Consider the following 22,104-nt stretch of genomic DNA (forward strand, 5'->3'; position numbering starts at 1 on the left):
TTGAATTGTAATGTCACAGTGTTATTTTTCAAAAGTTAAGATCTTTTTCTCTTAATATTACAGTTTATTATTGAGCAACTAGTTCTACTAAACTTATTAAAAAACATAACTTATCGGTTTGCGTAACGTTACGAGAAAGTTGTAAAAATTTTGATACAGAATTTTTTTGTCAAAAAATTACTTAATTATTTTAATATTACGTCTTTATTTTTTATAATATTATGATTCATTTTTATCATAACTTTTATTATTGTATTACCGTAACGACTTTATTCTTGTGAAATGATGACATTATTTTCGTACAATTACGACTTTATTCCCGTACCATTAAGTCCTCGTCTTTGTAATATTATGGCGTCTCTTCTCTCATATACATCATTGGAATTGGGGGTTAAATCACCAAAATGATTCCCGCGTGCGGCCACCGCTGCTGCTCACTGCTCCCCTCACCTCCCAGGGGTTGAACAAGGGGATGGGTCAAATGCAGAGGTTAATTTCACCACACCTAGAGTGAGTGTGACAATCATTTGTACTTTATCTTTAACTTTTTAATTCTGGTTTTTAGGTATCATCATAAAGTATATTTTTTATTATCATAAAGTACAACTCTATTCTTTTCAAATTACCACTTTATTTTGATAAAATCACCATTGCATTCTTGTAACATTACGGCTTTAATCTTGTAATACTAAGACTTCTTTTCTCTCAAATTTACACATTTTACAACTTTTTCTTTATATATTCCCAATTTAATTTAAGTAAATGAGGATTATTTTTGTTTTTTATACGTCATACTTCAATATCGTCATGTAAGTGTACAGTAGGTATATTTGCATCTTTTTCTTTTAAATCTAAAATAAACCCCAAAAAACATGATATACATGATATTGCACTCCAGTCCCGGAGGTGGCGATAATTGTGTCCTGTAAAGTTGCCGTCAGCTAGTTTATATTCCCCCAATTGGAATACATTTACTTGATCACTGCAGAACTTGGCCTAATATAAGTGTTACAGAAAAAGTGAACATACATCTGAATAAATGTCCAATAAATGCCCAATGTTTCCTTTTTAGCCATCACAATCCACCATGACTCAGTGGTTATGAACATTTGTGATGAACTGTATAGCAGAGATTGCAAGATTTGCTCTGCGTGTTTGTGTAGGGTTAAAAATAGCCATGCCCTAAATTGTGTTTAGTGATATGATCACTAAACAGAACATAGACTAGAGCGTGTACTATTATTAGACCCTAATATGTTATTATTATTACATTGAGGTTTGTCCATCACTGTACAAAAGCAGATTAAGAGGTCACATGACCACGTGTGTTTTCCCTCAATGAAACTTGGTGAAGTTAATATCTCACGAGGTGGCTTATCCTCTTCGCTCATTGTAATCTTTTCTAATTCAAATTTTTAATAACCTTAACGCGTGAGCAGAGGACACCTCACCTTTGTGTTTTTTAAATTTTTTTTTAAAGAAGATCATTTCACCATGTGTAAGCCAGACTCATGTACCCAACTGACAGAGGCGAGCCTTGTTTATTTAGAAAGCTATACATATATAAATTATGTAAACAAATAATAGTGATGATGACAAATGAACTGCTGTGTTGGTGGCGGTAGAGCGGGGGGGGAGTACGGCGCTCCCTTAGAAGCACTTCCTGTGGACGATGGAGGGCCCGGCCTCATCATACTCCTGCTTACTGATCCACATCTGCTGGAAAGTGGACAGGGAGGCCAGGATGGATCCACCGATCCACACGGAGTACTTCCTCTCAGGGGGCGCGATGATCTGGACACAAACAGGATTGAATATTTTTAGTTGGATTTTCTGTGGAAACCATAAACCTCCAAAAGTTTTTCATAGAAACATTTTCCTTTATATGTATTTTAGAATACAATCAGCAATATAACCTGTTTACATCAATTCTGCAAGAAATGGTAGCTGAAAGTCAAAAGAACATTCTTACAAGAATTTATTAGGATTCTGTACAAAAAGCAATATAGTTAGTAGGAGTGCTGGAAAAAATCAAATAACATCCGAATCGCGATTCTTATTAATTACAAATCTTAAATTGTTTCAACATTTTTAAGAATTGCAATTTTCAAGAGACATATTTTTAGGACGTCTCCATCCTTATTCACTTTGTGTATACGTCAGCTGCAAAAAGGTGCCTTTGTAACCAGTAACCTTTTTTTTTTTTTTAAATGTTTTGTTATGATTTATATACCAAACAAAATATTGCAAGAATTAGAATTAATCGAGAATCGTTTTAAAATGAGAAATGATTCTAAATTGAATTGTCACCCCAAGAATTGATATATCAAATTGTGTTGTTGAAGATTCACATCCTAAGTAGTTGGTATAAAAATGAATATCATCCAGTAACCGTGTTTCCCTCGATTTGTGTACATGTATTTTATCCAATACACACACACACACACACACACACACACACACACACACACACACACACACACACACACACACACACACACACACACACACACACACACATATATATATATGTGTATATATATATATGTATATATACAGTATATATACATGTATATGTGTATATATATATATATATATATATATATGTATATATATATATATATATATATATATATATATATATATATATATATATATATATATATATATGTATGTACATATATATATATATATTTGTATTTACAACATTAATAATATATACATACTATGCAAATATAAAAAAGGTAAGCTTTTAGTTATTTTTTTGATTTTTTATTATTTGTTTGTAATTATTTTTAACCTTCATTATTTACTTCAATTTATTACAGTATGTCTCTTTATAAATATTTATTTTTGATTTTTTTAAAATTAATTTTGGCCAAAGGGGGCATTTGAACTTCTTACACACACTTGTTATTACATATGTTGGCCAGAGGAGGAGCACTTTTAAAACCGACACACAGTCAATTTGAAAAATCCCTCCTTTTTGGGACCACCCTAATTTTGATAGATTTCACCACCAGGGGTGCAAATGAGACATTCCTTATTGGATGCAATGCTTTTCCGTATTGGGACCATGATTTATGTCCTAACTTGTTCACCGGTCCTCAAATGGAAGGTACTTTTCTTTGTTGATGTCTCAAGAAGGGTAGAAATACAAGAACACACACGCACACACATTCAATCATTGTTTAGTACTTTTTGTAATTATGTACTTGAGTGTTACAGAGCACACATGACAGCGGTGGTGTGTGGGTGCCGTGATTTGTGTGGCATCCATCCATCCATCTTCTTCCGCTTATCCGAGGTCGGGTCGCGGGGGCAGCAGCCTAAGCAGGGAAGCCCAGACTTCCCTCTCCCCAGCCACTTTGTCCAGCTCTTCCCGAGGGATCCCGAGGCGTTCCCAGGCCAGCCGGGAGACATAGTCTTCCCAACGTGTCCTGGGTCTTCCCCGTGGCCTCTTACCGGTCGGACGTGCCCTAAACACCTCCCTAGGGAGGCGTTCGGGTGGCATCCTGACCAGATGCCCGAACCACCTCATCTGGCTCCTCTCAATGTGGAGGAGTAGCGGCTTTACTTTGAGTTCCTCCCGGATGGCAGAGCTTCTCACCCTATCTCTAAGGGAGAACTCATTTCGGCCGCTTGTACCCGTGATCTTGTCCTTTCGGTCATAACCCAAAGCTCATGACCATAGGTGAGGATGGGAACGTAGATCGACCGGTAAATTGAGAGCTTTGCCTTCCGGCTCAGCTCCTTCTTCACCACAACGGATCGATACAGAGGGGATGGATTTAATAATATAATATATCAGTATATGTCATATACTGTATATATAATATGTAAATATTACATATATGTTATATTTTATATTGCTACTACGGTACTTTTTCAGTCTACTTTATACCTGCATTATCCTTTACATCTTTACACTTTCCATCCTTTGTAACTGAGCTACTGTGTGGAACAATTTCCCTTGTGGAACATTAAAGTTTACCTAAGTCTAAGTCTAATGCAGAAATGTTAAAAGTGCAATTTCAATGTTAAACTAATTGATCGATTATTTGATTTCTAAAAGAATCAATAGCTGCAGTCCTAAAAACATAATAGCTGCTACTTTGACACATACACATAACTACTGTGAGCATATCAAAATACTGAATATATTGCATTTTTGGAGTAATGTATTTAATTTTTTGTTTTGTTGTGGAATGATATTAAAAATGTTTTTATGAAAACATAACTTATATTTATTATTTTTGTCAAACAATCCACAACTCTTCATGTTTAAGAATTTTTTGTATTTATTTAGATGCTTAATACAGTATGCATGAAGCTGTTGGTCGGCAATTTTTGAGTGTTCATGCAATTTTTTTGTTTTTTCAATTAATTAGTTCACAGTTTCATTATTATTTGCTCAATATTACTGAATATTAAGCATTTCCAAGCATAAAGATGTCTATATTACTAATTCTATATTACAGTTATTCTCAAACTGTGGTTTGTGGAATCCATCTTGTGGTACGCCAAACAATCACTTAATTAAAGTACAGTGTTTTATTTTTCAAGACCCATCCCCTTGTTCACCCCCTGGGAGGTGAGGGGAGCAGTGGGCAGCAGCGGTGGATCATTTTTAGTGATTTGATGATGCTGAGTGCCAAGCAGGGAGGTAATGGGTCCCATTGTTATAGTCTTTGGTATGACCAGGCCGGGGTTTGAACTCACAACCTACCGATCTCAGGGCGGACACTCTAACCACTAGGCCACTGAGTAAATGTCAAACACAATGTTAGTCTTCAAACTGTGTGTAATGTATTTAATATACTTGTTAAATAAAACCTCTGCCTTGTTTTTAATGAATACTTAGGCCTTTTACGCTATTGTGTTCTAATGTTGGTCATTACGGTGGTACTTGGAGAGCCAAGTGTTTTCTGAGGGGGTACTTGGTGAAAAAAGTTTGAGAAACACTGCTATAGTAGTATTGGCCACTAGATGACCAAACAATTTACAGTGTGTGTTCAGCATCGTGGCCACTGATTGGCCTTACTATATTAAAATAAACAAGTATGTGGGTGTTATTTCAGGTCTAGAGGGCTCTCAGAATTGTAAAACTGGGTTTAACATGTTTTGTTATGCTCAAACTCTGACAATATTTGATTTAAAATGAATCATTTCTACTTAGCGGAAATTAATTCATAATGGTCAGGCCCAGAACCATTTAATAGCGACAAACAATAGTTTACCGTATTAGGGACATTTAAAATTTTTCTTTTCACCTTGATCTCCAATTTGTTCCGTTTTTTCTACATTTAACATTTTTTGTGTTCTATGTCGGCCGTCTTTGTGGATTCTTCATGCTGCCGTGCCATTGTATGATTTCCTACTTTAATTGTGTGTTATATCTACCTTAATCTTCATGGTGCTGGGCGCCAGAGCCGTGATCTCTTTCTGCATGCGGTCGGCGATACCGGGGTACATGGTGGTGCCGCCTGACAGCACGTTGTTGGCGTACAGGTCCTTTCTGATGTCGATGTCGCATTTCATGATGCTGTTGTAGGTGGTCTCGTGAATGCCTGCGGACTCCATGCCTGTGCAACAAACATGCAGAACGGGGAGGTCAGCTTAGTGGTGTGTAGCCCCCGCCCCCTTCCCCCTGCCCCAAACACGTCAGCTGTCGTAACAGGCGCTACTACAGACAGCTTCCCGCCGACAGCTGCACACGTTTGCTGGCACAAATGTCAACAATATGTGTCTGCTTAAAATAAGTCGGCGGGTTCATCAATCGCGGGTTGGGGATAAAGTGTGACTACCAGTTGACACGGGGCCAACTCTCGTCTTTTTGTTTGTGGCCCCAGTTTGGTCTGTAATATTACTTATTTATTATTATTATTATTAAAAGTATTGACTTGATTTGTTCGAGTTAGATTTTTAAACACATGTAAAAGGTCTCAAGGTGCTGATCTGGTGAGCACAGGGGGGTCTAGGGTCTTTGTGTTTTGCAGACAAATCCAATATAAAGTAGTCACAATGTGAGTTTTAATAGTCATCCAACCTATCTTTATTCACTTGATCATAAATATATCAAATTTACCTTTTTTATAGTGTAAGGTAATTGGTGCAGATTTATTTTTTAAAATAATTATACGCCTTCCCCTTCTTTAAAACCTATTGACGCTTCTGTTTCGAACTTTAATCGGGTGTTCTTGAATGCACCATAGTTATGTGCAATGAGATGCAAAAGCAAAAATTTACAAATAACTTTGTCAGATGCTGCCACGAATAGACTTAATATATTTGTACCTTTCTTCTATTACTTCATCCTGCTTTTCGAATGTGTGTGAAGGTGAGCTTTGACGACGTTAGGACGTCTTTGTCTTAATTTCCCGCTTTCAGGCGGAATGAACCATTTTGCATTTTTGCAAGGGGGTGTAGGTACAGTTACGCATTCCTAATCTGATTTAAACAACCTTATTATTAAATGTTGACAGCAAAACTAATTTAATCTTAACTATTTTTTTGACTGTCGGATTTGAATACAAAAAAAAAAAATTGAAATCTTTACAAAAGCCCAGGCCTTGGTCATGTGATCGTATATTTATATATATATATATATATATATATATATATATATATATATATATATATATATATATATATATATATATATATATATATATATATATATATATATATATATATATATGTCTTAATTAGATTATCCAAAAAATAGTGCTCGATACCGTGGTAGAGCGTAATATGTATGTGTGGGAAAAAAATCACACGACTATTTAGAGATGAAATAGTCTTGTGATTTTTTTCCCACACATACATATATATATATATATATATATATATATATATATATATATATATATATATATATATATATATATATATATATATATATATATATATATATATATATATATATATACATAATGTACATATATATATATATATATATATATATATATATATATATATATATATATATATATATATATATATATATATATATATATATATATATATATATATATATAGTATATATATATTTATACACGTTAGGTCAGGAAAAAACACAGAGGCTATTTCATCCCTACAAATCCCCTGAAGAGCAGGGAAACAAGCGAGACAGGCTTGTAGGAATTGAAATAGCCTCTGTGTTTTTTCCTGACCTAACGTATATTCTGCTCTACCCCGGTATTGAGCACTGTATAACGGATAAACCACAGAAACCTTGACTATATATATATATATATATATATATATATATATATATATATATACATATATATATAGATACTGTTTTATCGCCTAGCGGCTAGCCCTACATCAAGTGTAATTTAGTAGTTCAGTACAAGTCGATGGTTATTGTAGTTAACTGTTTACGCACCAATGAAAGAAGGCTGGAAGAGGGTCTCCGGGCAGCGGAAACGCTCGTTGCCAATGGTAATGACCTGACCATCTGGCAGCTCGTAGCTCTTCTCCAAGGACGAGGACGAGGCGGCGGTGGCCATCTCGTTCTCAAAGTCCAGCGCCACGTAGCACAGCTTCTCCTTGATGTCACGCACGATCTCACGCTCGGCTGGACAAGCACAACATTGGGACATTGTTGGGTGCGACGAAGCGTGGAAAAAAGCAAAAGCGGCTATTTGTGCTCACCTGTCGTGACAAAGGAGTATCCACGCTCTGTCAGGATCTTCATGAGGTAATCCGTGAGGTCACGACCCGCCAAGTCCAGACGCATGATGGCGTGAGGGAGCGCGTAACCCTCATAGATGGGCACGTTGTGAGTCACGCCGTCGCCAGAGTCCAGCACGATACCTAACGACATCATGGGCGTAAACGACCTGACGAGTCTTACCCAGTCTATGTCAGCATACCTGTGGTACGACCGGAGGCGTACAGGGACAGCACCGCCTGGATGGCCACGTACATGGCGGGAACGTTGAATGTCTCGAACATGATCTGAGTCATCTTCTCCCGGTTGGCTTTGGGGTTGAGGGGGGCCTCGGTCAGCAGGGTAGGGTGCTCCTCGGGGGCCACCCTCAGCTCATTGTAGAAGGTATGGTGCCAGATCTTCTCCATGTCGTCCCAGTTGGTGATGATGCCGTGCTCGATGGGGTACTTCAGGGTCAGGATGCCCCTCTTGCTCTGGGCCTCGTCGCCCACGTAGGAGTCCTTCTGGCCCATACCCACCATGACGCCCTGGTAGAACAGACAAGGGAGGACTTAGTCCAACAATATTTTACCTCGTCAATTAGGCTCATAAAGCACCAGGAACTTTAAGATACACAACTCAGAATACAGACCTCTGCCAAGGCTGAACTAATGGGTAAAAATCCCCGGATCCTGATTTCGCCATACTTCATTGGGTTATTTGAACCGTGTGCCACTCGTGAAAATTGGTTTAGTATTTTTTTTTTTCATAATCCTACGCATTAGATTTCAGGTTCTACTCTCAAGTGTGCCTCAATTTGATACAGTAGGAAGGGGATTCATATGGCACTATTTGTTTTCGGTTTACCTAACACATGAAATGTGACAAATTAGGAGGTGCACTATCCACTTTCGCCGCCAGATGGCAGTAGAGTGTTGAATACCTTGCAATATGATTAACGCCCCTCTTCCTCTCATGTGAGATCCACCCAGGAATGAGGCCATATGAATGCATTCCCTACTGTATGGCCATTAATAATAAAACCCCTATTTTTCTAGACCCGTTTCAGGAATTTAAAAAATATATACACTACCGTTCAAAAGTTTGGGGTCACCCAAACAATTTTGTGGAATAGCCTTCATTTCTAAGAACAAGAATAGACTGTCGAGTTTCAGATGAAAGTTCTCTTTTTCTGGCCATTTTGAGCGTTTAATTGACCCCACAAATGTGATGCTCCAGAAACTCAATCTGCTCAAAGGAAGGTCAGTTTTGTAGCTTCTGTAACGAGCTAAACTGTTTTCAGATGTGTGAACATGATTGCACAAGGGTTTTCTAATCATCAATTAGCCTTCTGAGCCAATGAGCAAACACATTGTACCATTAGAACACTGGAGTGATAGTTGCTGGAAATGGGCCTCTATACACCTATGTAGATATTGCACCAAAAGCCAGACATTTGCAGCTAGAATAGTCATTTACCACATTAGCAATGTATAGAGTGTATTTCTTTAAACTTAAGACTAGTTTAAAGTTATCTTCATTGAAAAGTACATTGCTTTTCCTTCAAAAATAAGGACATCTCAATGTGACCCCAAACTTTTGAACGGTAGTGTATATACATGTATATATTCTTTTTTAATTTGCAATACAGTAGGACCTCTAGATACACATTTTTTGGTATACAAGCTGTCGCTCTCCTACATATGCTTTAGGCTGTGAGCAAAAATTTTGGTTACAAGCCTCTTGGGTACAAGCCTCCTCATTGCCGGTTGACGTAGCGAATGTTGCAGTGAACCCCGTAAGATCCGACCAAAACATCCAGTCTTAGCTTATAGCTAGAGATGGACATAACTTTGTTTTTCCAACCATGGGAAAAAAATAATGTGAGTGGGAAGGACAGTGCCGGGAAGAAGTGGATGATTTGTTATTGAATTATAGAAATTAATGATCAAAAACATGGCCGCGCATGTAACTTGCTAACTTGGTGAATTAGTTGGAGCGCTGCGGTGCTCGTCAGCACCACGCAGAAGCAGGATAAGTCGATAATGCCAGCCAAGGACGTTTAACAGCGGCACTTGTGGACAAGCTGCTGATGGTGTGTTTGATGAAGAAGCAGCTCAAAGGAGATACCGTAGAAGTCCACTCTCCCGGGTAAATTCTGTCCATGATTATTACATGACTTCATAAAACTACTGTATTTTAAAATTAGCATCATAACTCCTCCGCTGTTCTTTGCTAACTTGCTCAACTCGTGAAACGTTTCGGTTGTGTCTCAATTTGCACACTAAAGTACTTACACTTAGCATTTGTACGTAACCGCAGTCACACTGAGAAGTACAGAAGTATACACAGTATTGAAGCGTACTGGCGGAAGTATCCAATTTGAGACACAGCCTTTATGTTCGCCAGGGCGGTCTCTGTGTCACAGCTGCATCTCTCCTGGTCATTGGTGAGTGACGGGAAGAAAAGCTCCGATTCGCTTGAGCGTTATCTGCTGGTTTGCGTGTATAAATCTTTAGAAACCCTCCAAAAATGTCATGGACTCTTTTCGGGGAATAATGCGGTCTTTTATCTGCGTCTAAACCTGATTAACTTGGATTGCTGAAAAAAATCGATTTACATCCAAATTTTCACATCCAAATATAACCTTATAGGAAAATGTAATTTAAAGCATGTGTATGCTTGTACAACACTTAAAACCTTTAGTATATCAGTATGCGGAATTAAATTATGGAATGGATTAACCAAAGAAATCAAACAAAGCAGCAATATGATTCAGTTTAAGAGACTGTTCAAACTACAAGTGTTTACAAAGTACATAGAACAAGAATTATGATGAACATCTTGAACCTTTTTTTTTTTATTGAGACAAAGATTATTTATGTATTTAATATGTGTTTGTTTACTATGGTATATTATTTATTTATTATTTATTTGTTCACTGTTCTGTTACAGAGAACAAGGAAATTGAATAAAATTGCTATGGTATGAAAAGGGGTAGGATTAAATAAGCTCTGCTTCCTCCTACTCCTTTTCGGACGTGCTGTAATGGAACAACTGGAAATATGTGATGCATTACATTGTATCGTTTCTATGTTCGAAATAAACTTAAACTGAACTGAAATGAAAAATCTTATATCGGATTGTAGTTTTCAAAATTCGGTTTAAATTTAAATTTGATTTGATTGAAAAAATTTAAAAAAATATTTTTTTTTAATTTATTGTTTTTTTTAAAGGCAGTTTAAAAATGTTTTTTTGGCCATCTTTGCGCTTACTTGCTGCACGTATATGTTAAATGTCAGCAGCCAAGAGGAGCTTTTGTTACCTGTTTGAAAATTGTTTATAGTTTTATACCAAATAATATATTGCAAGAATAATTTTGAATCGATTCTGAATCGAATCTTCTCCCCAAGAATTGTAATCGAATCGTGAGTTGCTGTAAGAGTTCCATCCTTATTATTTACTGTTTTAATACGACAAAGTGACAAGAAAAATATTTCCTTCAACAATAAAAGCTGAACACAACCTAAGACTTTTTTTTTTTGTGTATTACGAAGTTCACCCACCATAGACTTGACTCGTGACATGAATGTAATCAAAACATCCTGGCCGTGATCGCTAAAACGTCGCTGGTTTTCGTTACCTGGTGACGAGGGCGTCCGACGATGGACGGGAAGACGGCGCGAGGTGCGTCGTCCCCGGCGAATCCGGCTTTCACCAGACCGGAACCGTTGTCGCACACCAGGGCGGTAGTCTCTTCATCGTCACACATGGCGTCACCTCTGCAACACAACATTTGTTTGTTCTCATTGTTTGGATTGTTGGGGAAAGTAGTTGGGATTGCGTGTTGTCTAGTGAGAGGACTCCAGTCAATCAATCAATCAATGTTTATTTATATAGCCCTAAATCACAAGTGTCAGTCCAGAACTCATCTCCCGGTGTTCACCAGTGATGAGCATACTGGAGCCTCCAGTTAATTGCTGACATAGTTAGTCAAAGTTGAGGGGTTAAGGTTGAATCAAGTCTTTAAGTCCATCTTGGGATAAACCCTTAACGGTTCTGTCCTGTACTCACCAGTTCAGACCAGGCACCTCGAGACTTTGGCAGCGTTGTAAAGCAGGGGGTGTGGAAATGCCAGGTCAGGCTGTTTTATAGCCTTGGGGTCGTTGACAGCGGGGAGGCCCCCTACGCAGAGCGAACCCCCTCTTCCTATATTTGGTAGCCCGCCGCACCATTGACAACAGGCGCTCCATGAATGGCATGACGAGGACGGGGAAGTCCATCTGTGCCCCGCGTCCATGTATGGAGGACAGCGGCGAAGGGCGGAGACACAATGACGGGCTTCAATTTCATCTCTACGTCTTGAAGCCTTTTTAGGTTGGTGACATACTGCTTTCTCCTGGGGGTGTCAAAAAAAAAAATCTCATTTCAAATAATTGCAAATCTTATTACCGTATTTTTCGGACTATAAGTCGCAGTTTTTTTCATAGTTTGGCCGGGGGTGCGACTTATACTCAGGAGCGACTTATGTATGAAATTATTAACACATTACTGTAAAATATCAAATAATATTATTTAGCTCATTCACGTAAGAGACTAGACGAATAAGATTTTGTGGGATTTAGCGATGAGGAGAGACAGATTGTTTGGTAAACGTATAGCATGTTCTATATGTTATAGTTATTTGAATGACTCTTACCATAATATGTTACGTTAACATACCAGGCACGTTCTCAGTTGGTTATTTATGCGTCATATAACGTACACTTATTCAGCCTGTTGTTCACTATTCTTTATTTATTTTAAATTGCTTTTCAAATGTCTATTCTTGGTGTTGGCTTTTATCAAATAAATTTCCCCCAAAAAATGCGACTTATACTCCAGTGCGACTTATATATGTTTTTTTCCTTCATTATTATGCATTTTCGGCCGGTGCGACTTATACTCCGGAGCGACTTATATTCCGAAAAATACGGTAATAACGATTCTTAATCAACTCAAAAAAATAAATAATAAATTAAAAAAAACAAAGTTTAATTTTAAAAAAAAAGTAATCAACTCAAAAAAAAAATAAAAATTAAGTTTAATAAAAAAAAATAAAAAAAGGATTTATTTGTATTTTTTATTTATCCTGTCCAGCCACTCAGGTAAATCATATTGTAGATGTGGATGTCCATATTCCATATCGGCTGTGCAGATTTACTTCACAAAAGAGAAGTGTGGGAAACTTCTCTTGTTCCCTATTTGCATCTGAGTAGAATTTTATTAAACTAGACCAGTTTTCTTTGACGTAATACAACATCAGAGCTGTTTGTCTATTTTATGGGGCAATGTTGTTAATGGTAGATTTGGCACTTAACATTAAAAAAGAAGCATTGATTTTGAATCGAGAATCCGTCTGAATCGACAATTGATTCTGAATCGAGTCGTTATCACCAACAATTGATTCAAATCCCGTACTGTCTCCTTTTGATTCAATGACAGCAAAAGACAACATGTCCACTTGAGGGATGAGCATCATGATTGAATTTAGTTGGATTTTGTACAAAAATGTGTAAACTTGCGTTACATATATCTTTTACCCTCACAACGATCTTTGCAGCGAATTATAACAACTTAAGCCTGTGTCGCGTCAAAGCAATATATTACTGTAATATGTGGCGGTCATCAGTCCCGCTACACAATAAGTAATTATTGGGTTCCGATTTAGGTACTTTTACATTCTTAATTAAGTTCATCATCATCATCATTTATTTTTATTCCTTGCATGAAAATGCATATATACTAGAAATGTCCGATAATGGCTTTTTTGCCGATATCCGATATCGGAATTGTCCAACTCTTAATTACCGATACCGATATCAACCGATACCGATATATACAGTTGTGGAATTAACACATTGTTATGCCTAATTATGTTGTGATGCCCCGCTGGATGCATTAAACAATGTAACAAAGTTTTCCAAAATAAGAGAACAACTTCAACTCAAGTTATGGAAAAAAAATGCCAACATGGCACTGCCATATTTATTATTTAAAGGCCTACTGAAATGATTTTTTTTTATTTAAACAGGGATAGCAGATCCATTCTATGTGTCATACTTGATCATTTCGCGATATTGCCATATTTTTGCTGAAAGGATTTAGTATAGAGCAACGACGATAAAGTTCGCAACTTTTGGTCGCTGATAAAAAAAACCCTTGCCTGTACCGGAAGTAACGTGACGTCAAAGGTTGAAAGGCTCCTCACATTTCCCCATTGTTTTCAATGCAGCGAGAGCGATTCGGACCGAGAAAGCGACGATTACCCCATTAATTTGAGTGAGGATGAAAGATTCGTGGATGAGGAACGTGAGAGTGAAGGACTAGATTGCAGTGCAGGACGTATCTTTTTTCGCTCTGACCGTAACTTAGGTACAAGGTCTCATTGGATTCCACACTCTCTCCTTTTTCTATTGTGGATCACGGATTTGTATTTTAAACCACCTCGGATACTATATCCTCTTGAAAATGAGAGTCGAGAACGCGAAATGAACATTCACAGTGACTTTTATCTCCACGACAATACATCGGTGAAGCACTTTAGCTACGTCGCTAACGTGATAGCATCGTGCTTAACTGCATATAGAAACAAAAGAAATAAGCCCCCGACTGGAAGGATAGACCGAAAATCAACAATACTATTAAACCATGGACCTGTAAATACACGGTTAATGCTTTCCAGCCTGGCGAAGGTTAACAATGCTGTTGCTAACGACGCCATTGAAGCTAACTTAGCAACGGGACCTCACAGATCTATGCTAAAAACATTAGCTATCCACCTACGCCAGCCAGCCCTCATCTGCTCATTAACACCCGTGCTCACCTGCGTTCCAGTGATCGACGGAAGGACGAAGGACTTCACCCGATCATCCGTGCGGTCGGTGGCTAGCGGCGGCTAGCGCCGGCTAGCGCGTCTGCTATCCAAGTCAAAGTCCTCCTGGTTGTGTTGCTACAGCCAGCCGCTAATACACCGATCACACCTACAACTTTCTTCTTTGCAGTCTCCATTGTTCATTAAACAAATTGCAAAAGATTCACCAACACAGATGTCCAGAATACTGTGGAATTATGAGATGAAAACAGAGCTTTTTTTTATTGGATTCAATGGTGTCCGAATACTTCCGTTTCAATGATTGACGTCACGCGCATACGTCATCATACATAGACGTTTTCAACTGGAAGTTTAGCGGAACATTTAAAATTGCACTTTATAAGTTAACCCGGCCGTATTGGCATGTGTTGCAATGTTAAGATTTCATCATTGATATATAAACTATCAGACTGCGTGGTCGGTAGTAGTGGGTTTCAGTAGGCCTTTAAGTCACAAAGTGCATTATTTTTTTTTAACATGCCTCAAAACAGCAGCTTGGAATTTGGGACGTGCTCTCCCTGAGAGAGCATTAGGAGGTTGAGGTGGGCGGGGTTGGGGGGCGGGGTTTATGTGTGTGTGTGTGTGTGTGTGGGGGGGGGGGGGGGTTGTAGCGGGGGGTGTATATTGTAGCGTCCCGGAAGAGTTAGTGCTGCAAGGGGTTCTGGGTATTTATTCTGTTGTGTTTATGTTGTGTTACGGTGCGGATGTTCTCCCGAAATGTGTTTGTCATTCTTGTTTGGTGTGGGTTCACAGTGTGGCGCATGTTTGTAACAGTGTTAAAATTGTTTATACGGTCACCCTCAGTGTGACCTGTATGGCTGTTGATCAAGTATGCCTTGCATTCACTTGTGAGTGTGTCAAAAGCCATAGATATTATGTGACTGGGCCGGCACGCAAAAGCAGTGCCTTCAAGGTTTATTGGCGCTCTTTACTTCTTCCTACGTCCGTGTACACAGCGGTGTTTTAAAAAGTCATACATTTTACTTTTTGAAACCGATACCGATAATTTTGAAACCGATACCGATAATTTCCAATATTACATTTTAAAGCATTTATCGTCCGATAATATCGGCAGTCCGATATTATCGGACATCCCTAATATATACAAGCCATTTGCAGTTCACACTTTCATTGTTTTTTGTTTCTTATACATTTCCATGATCAGAAAGGAGCAGATGGAAGAATAATATTCTTATATTTATTCGCCCCCTTTTTTAAAACAAATTATTTAGATGACTTCATCACTGTTCCCTCCACCAACACCCGAACTCCAACATACTTTTAAATTTTCGTTTAAGCATTTTCACAATGACACGTCCAATCAAAATCAAAAATGATTTTGCTGTCAGCATTTTATTATTGAACTCATGCACACTGGGTTGTTTTTATACATTATACACATATCTATAGATCCATATTCATATCAGTGAACACTCATGTCTGTAGTGATACTGAAAATCCTCTTTTGTACCCTCAAAGTATGTGGACAAGACCATCTTTGTCATTGCACACTTTTATTATTGAGTGGACATAACAAACACAAAGTTTTTACTTCTGGTTGAAAGCAATCAAACTCCTGACTGAACACAAGTACATGTTGTGTCTTTTACAACATGAAGCTTTTTCCTCTTAACTATTAATATTTTTGTGTGTACATTTTTTGCAGTGGACATTTGTTTTGGGTCTATTTCTTTTGTCATAGTTAGAATATTCTGGGGGGAAAAAAATCTCTGTTTTGTAGAACACAAAAGTCCACTGGAGATTGTTACGGATTGAATACAGGAAGTGAACAAAACAAAATAGGGGTAGGATTAAATAAGTTCTGCTTCGTCCTACTTATTTTCGGACATGTTGAAACTGAAGATATGTGATGTATCACAATGTATGCATATTCAAAATCAACTAATACCCTAACCATAATCGGAGGACGCTGGTTCTCAGGAGGGCATGACGTAATGGAACTTGTTAGCACAACATGGCAATGGTCATTACCTGTAATTAATTACAGTGTAAGCAAGTAATATACAATAACCACCTGAGAATAGATAATTTTTGTGTCAAAATGTCATGTTTTTAATGCAGTGTGTGCACCATTTACATGAAGGGATTTTACAAGAAATATGATAACAGTCATTTTTATACAGCACTTATTAAGGTACTTGATATAACATAATAACGTACTAAAACAATAACATTCTATTTTTTTTTCCAATATTTTTGATTGTCCTAAAATCCTAGCAAAATAAAAACAGTTTATGCCAAAATAAAACCGTTTCAACAAAGCACTTTTTTTTTTCAAAACAAAAAACTAAAAAACTGTTATGCACATATAATATGTATCAAAACTATCTGAGAACGGCTCGATATAGCTTTTGGCAAAATATGACATTTAGTTGTATTTGTAAATTTTCCTGGCGTCGCGCCGCGACTGATAATAACAATAATACCTGGGATTTATATAGCGCTTTTCTAAGTACCCAAAGTCGCTTTACATGTTAAAAACCCATCATTCATTCACACCTGGTGGTGGTAAGCTACTTTCGTAGCCACAGCTGCCCTGGGGTAGACTGACTGATGCACACACCTGTTTATCATTTCACCTGTCCAGTGTCAAGGTGCACTGGGATAGGTTCCAGTAGATTTATGCTGCTTTAACATCTGCTGACTGAAGCCTTGCTTTTGAAGAATCCTCCATCAAGTCTTTTATTGGGCGCCAAACAATCATCAATGCCACACCCACTTCAAGTCCACTTTTTTTTAATGTTTTAGCAGAGCATGTATAAACAAATATTTTAACACAAAGTGCTTTAAAAAAATATTTTAACTGTGGTTAAAAGATAGCAGAAATGACAGCATATTATATATTTTTTCTAAGTATTGTGATTTTCTTTATTTCCTAATTTGTACATATATAAAGTACAAAACCCTAAACCAGGGAAGTTGGCATGTTGTGTAAATCGTAAATAAAAACAGAATACAATGATTTGCTAATTCTTTTCAAGCTATATTCAATTTAATAGACTGCAAAGACAAGATATTTAATGTTCGAACTAGAAAATAATTTTTTGCAAATATTAGAACTGGAAAGTAATTTTTTGCAAATAATAGCTCATTTTGAATTTGATGCCTGCAACATGTTTCAAAAAAGCTGGCACAAGTGGCAAAAAAGACTGGGAATGTTGAGGAATGCTCATCAAACACTTATTTGGAACATCCCACAGGTGAACAGGTAAATTGGGAACAGGTGGGTGCCATGATTGGTTATAAAATCAGCTTCCATGAAATGCTCAGTCATTCACAAACAAGGATGGGGTGAGGGTCACCACTTTTGTGAACAAATGCGTGAGCAAATTGTCGAACAGTTTAAGAACAACATTTCTCAATGAGCTATTGCAAGGAATTTAGGGATTTCACCATCTACGTTCCGTAATATCATCAAAAAGGTTCAGAGAATCTGGAGAAATCACTGCACGTAAACGATGATATTACGGACCTTCGATCCCTCAGGTGGTACTGCATCAAAAAGCGACTTCAGTGTGTAAAGGATATCACCACATTGGCTCAGGAACAAATCAGAAAACCACTGTCCGTAACTACAGTTTGTCGCTACATCCGTAAGTGCAAGTTAAAACTCTACTATGCAAAGCGAAAGCCATTTATCAACAACACCCAGAAATTCCGCCGGCTTCACTGGGCCGATCTTATCTCAGAAAATGTTTTTGCAATGTGTTGCTGCCATTAAATTCCTAGGTAATGATTATTTGCAAAAAAAAAATTCAGTTTCTCAGTTCGAACATTAAATATCTTGTCTCTGTAGTGTATTCAATTGAATATAAGTTGAAAAGGATTTGCAAATCATTGTATTCTGTTTTTATTTACGATTTACACAACGTGCCAACTTCACTGGTTTTGGGTTTTGTAATATGCTCCAGTCTTAACTGCCCTAAGATAACTAGCACAGTATGTTTCACTTGCATACTAATAAATGTTTCGTATTCATGGCGTGTGTTATGACAAAACTACTTTTTCAATCAATTGTCCATTGAAATGGCCATTGCAGACACTTTGTAACTCGAGATGTCTTGCTCATGCTACCGTTGTCTGGTGGCGTTTTTACTGCCTCTCGTTTTATTTTGGTGGAAATCCTTGTGAACGCATATCAAGTTGGACTGTCTGGACACCCGGTAGCACTCGTGTAGCGAGCGCGAGCCACTTGTGTCAAACAGCTGATGTCAGCAGCTGTTAGCTCTTTGAAGATCAGGACCTGTGTTGGGTTTTTAAAGAGGAGGTAGTCCAAAAAACCTAACTTGCAGGTCAAGACAAGGCTAATATAGAGCGTTATAGATCATGTTCACGTAGACATCGATACGTTTCAATAAGCGTAATGAGCAGTGTGAATGTTATTGATGCACTGGCCATGAAATATGACTTACTTCCATTTGTTATCTTTATTGATCGGCACTGGATCGTTTTATGCAAATCACAGCATCATTTTTTCCAGGAAGTGAAAAGCAAATGTAAATATCTGATGTCTTTGCAGTTTTGTTGCATCTTCTGTTCCACGCAGCAAAAACCTTTTGCGGACGCCAACAATTGCGAATGTTTGCCACGTCAGCACAAATAGCGCAAAGGGGACATCACTTGTTGTGACATGTGCCATATTCTTCTTCTCCAGCGGGCCGCCAAGGGAAGACGGAGGCACGCGGAATGACATTGCCGCTCCGCTCAACAGGGCGGCGACTTTCCGGAGGGGCTCCGCGCGGCGCCAGCGGCGGAGGGGCAGCGTCGGACCGCGAGCAGGACGGGACAAAAGGGCACACAGTGAGCCGTGAATCATATGTTGTTGTCACCCGACCTCCAGCCATAACCGCGCTGCTTTGTTTGACTCTTATGTAATAAATGGAAGACTCTTCTTCCTGGAGCATTTTGCAGCACGCCCCTGGCACCACTTAGGTTAGGTCAGGGTTCCGCTGAGGGTTAGTTTTGAGGTTATGTAAACGCTACACTGCAAAAAGTCAGTGTTCAAAAACAAGAAGAAAAAAAATTGAAAAATTAGGGGTATTTTATTTGAACTAAGCAAAATTATCTGCCAATAGAACAAGAAAATTCGGCTTGTCAAAACTTTCCAAAACAAGTAAAATTAAAGCTGCAAGCAGCGTTGGTCGGGTCCGCATTTTGGCAGGTGCTAGTCCTAGGTGTCCTAATACTGTTGTCCAGTGGTAGTCCTGAGTGAGACCTACATAGAGGTTTTTGTTTCGTGTCTCTACGATATTCGTACTGGGAGTTAGAGGAAGTTGTGTAGTGTACCTACCTTCTCTGCATTCTGTGCTCACGCTGGTGCTTTCTGCTTTTAAGCAGCACTCTTACAACAACAGCAGCGGAGCAGCTTTAGTGCTGCGGGTCTTTGAAGGCTCGTAAAATCAAAACGGTAGCACGTATCAAAACTCTTTGGTCAACTTTTAATCAGAAGGGTTCAATCTCTCTCCTGTAGCAGTTTGAAGCCGAAGGTTCGGCAATTTCCACCAGTCCCGATGTGTGTGAGAATTTTGGTGAGTTTTGAAGTATTTTAAGGGGGTCAAATTACAGCTCAAAGAGGCAAAAATGAGTTTTTTTAGTACATTTTTGTCTTAAATGGGAAATTGCCAACTTCCTGTTTGTTTTTGCCCGAGGATGTGAAATTATAAAATGTAGGTCTAAGTCAGACCTACATACAGGTTTTTGTTTCATGTCTCTACGACCTTTCTAGTGGGAGTTACAGGCAGTTTGTTTTTATTTTTTCCTAGGGGGCGCAATTTTGATTTTTGGGGTTTGGTTTTTTTATTTTATTGAAATTTTCGCAGGTCCTGATGTGTGTGTCAAATTTGGTGAGTTTTGGAGCATGTTAAGTGGGTCAAATTAGCGTTTTTTGTGGCGGCGGAAGAATAATAATAAACATTACAATAACAATAGGTTCCTTTGTAACCAGTACAAAGGACTCCCTGTGGGAGTCCTTTGTACTGGTTACAGGGCGGACCCTAATAACCAGTACAAAGGACTCCCTGTGGGAGTCCTTTGTACAGGGTACAGGGCGGACCCTAATTAAAGCTGCAAGCAGCGATGGACGGGACCGACTTTGACGGCACATAAAATCCAAACCGGAGCAGTAATTAAAACTCTTTCATCAACTTTTAATCAGAAGGGTTCAATCTCTCTCCTGTGCTAGTTTGAAGCCGACACGACAAACGCGCTCAGAGGAGATAATGTTTGAAAAAAGGTGACCGGTTTTTACTAAACCTTTGTTTTGAAGGGGGAATTGCAAACTTTCTGTTGATTTTTGCTGGGGGTTGTCAATATATGAAATGTAGGTCTAAGTGAGACCTACATAGAGGTTTTTGTTTCATGTCTCTACGACATTCCTACTGGAAGTTACAGGCGTTTTCTTCCTAGGAGCAGTTTCGTCTGTGTTTTCTTCCTAGGGGGCGCTAGAGCGCAATTTTCAGTTTTGGGGTTGGGTTTTTTATTAGATCGCAATTTTTGCCAGTCTTAATGTGTGTGTCCAGTTTGGTGAGTTTTGAAGCATGTTAAGGGGGTCAAATTATAGCTCAAATAGGCAAAAGTGACTGTTTTTACAAAACTTTTGTTTTGAAGGGGGAATTGCAAACTTCCTGTTGATTTTTGCTGAAGGATGTCAGTGTGTGAAATCTAGGTCTAAGTGAGACCTACATAGAGGTTTATGTTTCATGTCTCTACGACATTCCTACTGGAAGTTACAGGCAGTTTTGTCTGCGTTTTCTTCCTAGGAGCAGTTTCGTCTGTGTTTTCTTCCTAGGGGGCGCTAGAGCGCAATTTTGAGTTTTGGGGTTGGGTTTTTTTATTAGATCGCAATTTTTGCCAGTCCTGATGTGTGTTCAGTTTGGTGAGTTTTGAAGCATGTTAAGGGGGTGATATTATAGCTCAAATAGGCAAAAGTGACTGTTTTTACAAAACTTTTGTTTTGAAGTGGGAATTGCAAACTTCCTGTTGATTTTTGCTGAAGGATGTCAGTGTATGAAATCTAGGTCTAAGTGAGACCTACATAGAGGTTTTTGTTTCATGTCTCTCCGACATTCCTAGTGGGAGTTACAGGCAGTTTTGTCTGTGTTTTCTTCTTAGGTGGCGCTAGAGCGCAATTTTGAGTTTTGGGGCTAGGTTTTTTGATTAGATCGCAATTTTTGCCAGTCCTGATGTGTGTAAAATATGGTGAGTTTTGAAGCATGTTAAGGGGGTCAAATTACAGCTCAAAGACGCGGCGGTATAATAATAAAGAAAGAAAAAAAAATAAAACCTTACAATTACAATATGGTCCTCTGTCCCAAAGGGACATTCGGTCCCTAATTAGCTAACCTCAATGAACCCAAAAATACCTTAAAATAAGTATATTCTCACTAATAACAAGTGCACTTTTCTTGGTAGAAAAAAAAGAGACCTTTTTGCACAATATGTTGAAAAATATTCTTAAATTAAGTAAATGCTAGTGCAGTTATCTTGACATAATGATATGCGCTCGGCATCA

General features: G+C 38.2%; 1 protein-coding gene and 1 long non-coding RNA gene across 4 annotated transcripts in view; one reads left to right on the forward strand and one right to left on the reverse strand.

Annotated features, from left to right (window-relative positions):
* Positions 1 to 22,104, forward strand: part of LOC133645591 (uncharacterized) — a 66,450-nt gene that overhangs the window by 38,327 nt on the left and 6,019 nt on the right. For all 3 annotated transcript variants that reach the window (XR_009825146.1, XR_009825148.1, XR_009825147.1), the window contains one exon: positions 19,249 to 19,394. This is a non-coding gene — a long non-coding RNA (uncharacterized LOC133645591). The remainder of the gene's footprint in view (positions 1 to 19,248; positions 19,395 to 22,104) is intronic.
* LOC133646254 (actin, alpha cardiac muscle 1) lies at positions 1,516 to 11,777 on the reverse strand. Its single transcript, XM_062041425.1, has 7 exons — positions 11,735 to 11,777; positions 11,304 to 11,442; positions 7,884 to 8,208; positions 7,663 to 7,824; positions 7,394 to 7,585; positions 5,404 to 5,585; positions 1,516 to 1,794 (listed from the first exon to the last, which is right to left on the reverse strand). Exons 2-7 carry the CDS (start codon positions 11,430 to 11,432, stop codon positions 1,651 to 1,653), a joined length of 1,134 nt encoding a protein of 377 aa, XP_061897409.1. The 5' UTR covers positions 11,433 to 11,442; positions 11,735 to 11,777; the 3' UTR covers positions 1,516 to 1,650.

Source organism: Entelurus aequoreus, linkage group LG03 (assembly GCF_033978785.1).
Source record: "Entelurus aequoreus isolate RoL-2023_Sb linkage group LG03, RoL_Eaeq_v1.1, whole genome shotgun sequence".
Classification (NCBI taxonomy): domain Eukaryota; kingdom Metazoa; phylum Chordata; class Actinopteri; order Syngnathiformes; family Syngnathidae; genus Entelurus; species Entelurus aequoreus.